Below are 3948 nucleotides of genomic sequence, written 5' to 3'. Positions count from 1 at the left end.
TTCGAAAGCTTATTCGGCACATATTAATCGATGTTGTATGTTTGACATTCAGTCAATGTTCGTGTTCGTACAAGTTTTGCATGACATTTGTGAACATTTTAATGACAATTTTAATTGGTCAGGAGTGGCAGTTTCTTGAGAACAACGTAACATTTTTTGAAATATCATGTTGTTTTCAAGAGGGGCCACACTATGCATCGGCCGGGCAGAATACTTTGCAACAAAGCGTATGTTGCAGAAATCTTTTGCAACATAGATGATGTTGCAGATTTTTTTTTTCTTTACTATTTTTGCAATATGAGTGTCGTTGCAGGAAAAAATCGTAACACAGACAATGTTGCCGAAAATATTTGTATTTTGTTCGTCATCCTTTTTTTGCAATATTTGTGTTGTTGCGGAAGGCAATTGCAACACACATGGTGGTGTTGCAGAAAGAGAGACACAAAGAATACGCGTATATGTATAGAGGAGGCGGCGAATGGCTCGTGTGCGATACACCGGCCGAAGACAAGCGTTTCCCTTTAAAGAATCTATCAGTCCGATACAACTAAAACTATCAAGAACACGTTTGAAATGCCGTACTCCCTTTGTGAATGATCGCCAGTTAGCTTGGTTCCCAAAATAAAAACCAAATGTCAGCATACGGTCTGCTTGTCCTCGAATTTTCTGTCACTGCCTGATAACTATACAAAATTTTTATTTTTCTCTCTCAAAAAAGAAATGTACAATATTTTGTCAAAAATATAGATGTATATAACAACAACAATCTGTATGAGTCTGCACATAATCTGACGACCAAGCTTTGTCCAATCAAATACCGCAGATAATAAGCTGGCATTAATTAACACCACGCCGCTAGTGCCAATAGATGGTTTATTTATGATCATATATGTGCACCATGCTAGTACAATTCTTCAGCCTTCAGGAAACTTTTGCAGAGGTTGAGCCAGAACTCCCTGTCAGCGCTAGTAGCCTCCAGCTGCCTCTTCACGTCCTTAGCGAACGACACCTGCAACGTGCAAACTGGCAAATCAGATCCGATATATCGTGGATTGACAATGGCATCATGCACCACATAGCTAGAGGGAAGCACTCACGGTGATGGATTGGCTGGTGGAGAGGCGGTCGACGAGGCTGAGGAGTATGTCGCCGGTGTACTCCGGGTGGCCCTGGATTCCCAGCACGTGGTCGCCGACGCAGAACATCTCCACGCCGGTCTTGTCCGAGGACGCCAGCACGTCGGCGCCCAGCGGCGCCTCCCAGACCTCGTCCTGGTGGCACTCGGTGATCTTGGCGTACCGGGGAAGGTCCCGCAGCGCGTCGAGGAACCTCCACGGCGGCAGCGTCGCCGCCATGGCCACCTCCCGGATGCCGATGTCCCACCCGCCGCGCCTGGCCTTCCCGACGCGGCCGCCCAGAGCGCGGCATACCACCTGGTGGCCGAAGCAGATGCCGAGGACGCGCTTCCGGGCGGCGACGGCCTCCTGGACGAGGAGGCACAGCCGCAGTATCCACAGCTCGTCGGCGTACGCGTCGTAAGGGCTGCCGCTGATGACGAAGCCGTCGTATCGTCCGATGTCGTCCAGGTCGGGCAGCTCCCCGTCCACCGCCCGGAACATGTCCCACGTCTCGCAGACGTCGCCGTTGCCATCGCCGTCGTCGCCAGAGCCAAACGCACTCACGAAGACATTGAAGTAGCCGCCGTACACCTTGAGCACGTACTCCGAGTCCCGGGCCGCCAGCAGCAGTGCGTACCTCCTGCTCGTCCTTGGCTCGTCAGCTGCCACAATCTTCATGGCCGATAATCGGACCGGTTCTTTCAGCTGGAAGAAGGTAGGCTAGATCAAGCTGAGCTGAGCTTATAGCGCGCGCTTTGCAAATGTGAGTAGGATTGGCTGTGGTGTGTGATCAGCTGGCGACAAGCGCTGGCATTTATAGAGGCCGGTCGGGAGAAGGAGAGAACGTGAACACGAGGAGTGAATCAATGGCGACAACAAGCACGCTTTGGGAATACATGCACGCTCTGGAGAGACTTGTTTTTGCATGGTTGAATTCTTGGTCTGACACGACCAATGCAACTTCCATCGGCAGCCTAGAAGAACCGATCAGACGGCCAATACATATTTTCTCTGGTCGATCATGCATGCGACCAACTATGCAGCACGAAATGATATGATCGGTACGGCAAGCTTTTTACGGAGGTCGTCTTGGTAGCCATATTAGTCAGCAGCCGTCTGATCATGGTTTTGTGGGGGGAGACTTTGTCAAAATGCCGTTCAAGATCTCTGTGCACTTTTTTTTGGCTCTCCGCGTTAAAGAAATCGTCGGCTTCCTCATTTGTTTTGGAAGTAATAATTAGCAGCCTGAGACCAATGGAGACCAATACCCTCATACGAAGAACGAAGAATACGAATCGACGTAAAATTGAATCTGTTCCTTGAAGAGTTCTCCATTTGTCTTATTTTGGAGCACATATATGCAAACACTTCATATCATCAAGTGGATGTAAGTACCGTATCCTATATCCACTTCTTCTTTTTCAAAAAAATAAAAATACATACAAGCATTCCGTGTCAGCATACACTTATGTACTCTATGGGATAAGTCCCACCTCAACATGTAATTATGCATGCGAAAATATCCATCACAACATTCAGTTATGCATGGAAAAATGTTTTCCATTCAATTATATTATACTTATATTCAATAAATATTGTTACAACTATACATAATCAAATATTATAAGTCATAAGTAGTTTTAGTTTCATTTTAGCTACCTGCAAGTCGCCTGGAAATTGAATTTGCATCAGTCAAATTTTCTGGCTGTTGATTGCTACTCCAAGATTCGTGCTCTTTTTTCTTTCTTTTGTATGGTAAATCTTGTTTTTGGCGAGGAATTTTTAGTGAAATCAGTTTTGGGCTAGTCAATTGGTTCATGCGCTGAAGCCCAGTTAGCTGTGCGACCAAGCCCTTCCCTCCCTTCCTTCATTTTTTCTCATTTTTTCTATTTTTATTCATTTTTTCTTTTGTTTTTTATCAAGTTTTCCATTTTTTTTCTTATGCATATTTTTGTGAGGTTAAGTGAGTTGTAAATGTATTCATGCAAGTGTTGTACAATGAGCGTGTGAATTTGCTTTATTTCATTTTCTTTGTTCTTCAAGGGTAATACCAATTCATCTATTCATTTCTTCTTTGTGAAGTTTCTTCTTTGTGAAAATTCCACTGCTATATGCTCTTGCATATTACCAGTTGCGCAAATTTGATGTAAATCTTTTCGTTATGCTTTCTTCATTTATTTTTCTTAAAGGTTAATACCAATGCCACTAATTCATTCTTCTCGACAAAACTTTATTAGTTTTATTTTGTTTTAGTTTAGTTTATTCTTTCCTCTTAAAGGGTAGTACCATTGTTATTAATTTGTTCTTCCTTACAAAATTTCATTATTTTGATTTCATATTTTCTTTCTTCTTATAGAGTAAAACCAATACCACTAATTCATTCTTCCTAAAACTTTACTATTTTGATTTAGTTTTTATTCCACTTTCTTTCTTCAAAAAGGTTAATACCATCACAACAAATTCCTTATTTCTTAGAAAATTTCATTATTTTTATTTTTTTGAGTTTTAATTACATTTTATTTCTTTTTAATGTAATACCAACGCCACTAATTCATTCATTCTTAGGAAATTTCATTTTCATGATATTCCCATCATATATCCTTATACATGCATATTAAAAAAGTAATTCCTTTGTAAATTTTGTGCAAATTTTGTCATTATTTTCCACGAATATGTTATTTTATTTTATTTTTATTAAAGGGTAATACCATGCTACTAATTCATTATTCCATAGAAAACTTCATCATTTTGAAATTATAGTTTTTATATGATTTTCTTCTTAATGGGTAATACAATTTTCATTAATTCATTCTTACTTATAAATTTCATT

The 3948-nt window shown here is 41.4% G+C and overlaps 1 protein-coding gene across 1 annotated transcript; it reads right to left on the bottom strand.

Moving 5' to 3' along the window:
- Nucleotides 1–901: 901 nt before the first annotated feature.
- Nucleotides 902–1796, bottom strand: LOC123120584 (gamma-glutamyl peptidase 3-like). Its single transcript, XM_044540589.1, has 2 exons — nucleotides 1098–1796; nucleotides 902–1009 (listed from the first exon to the last, which is right to left on the bottom strand). Exons 1-2 carry the CDS (start codon nucleotides 1794–1796, stop codon nucleotides 902–904), a joined length of 807 nt encoding a protein of 268 aa, XP_044396524.1.
- Between the last annotated feature and the right edge of the window lie 2152 nt (nucleotides 1797–3948).

This window comes from Triticum aestivum, chromosome 5D (assembly GCF_018294505.1).
Source record: "Triticum aestivum cultivar Chinese Spring chromosome 5D, IWGSC CS RefSeq v2.1, whole genome shotgun sequence".
Classification (NCBI taxonomy): domain Eukaryota; kingdom Viridiplantae; phylum Streptophyta; class Magnoliopsida; order Poales; family Poaceae; genus Triticum; species Triticum aestivum.
Note: the sequence above shows the minus strand (reverse complement) of the source record. Positions and strands in the feature narration are given on the sequence as shown.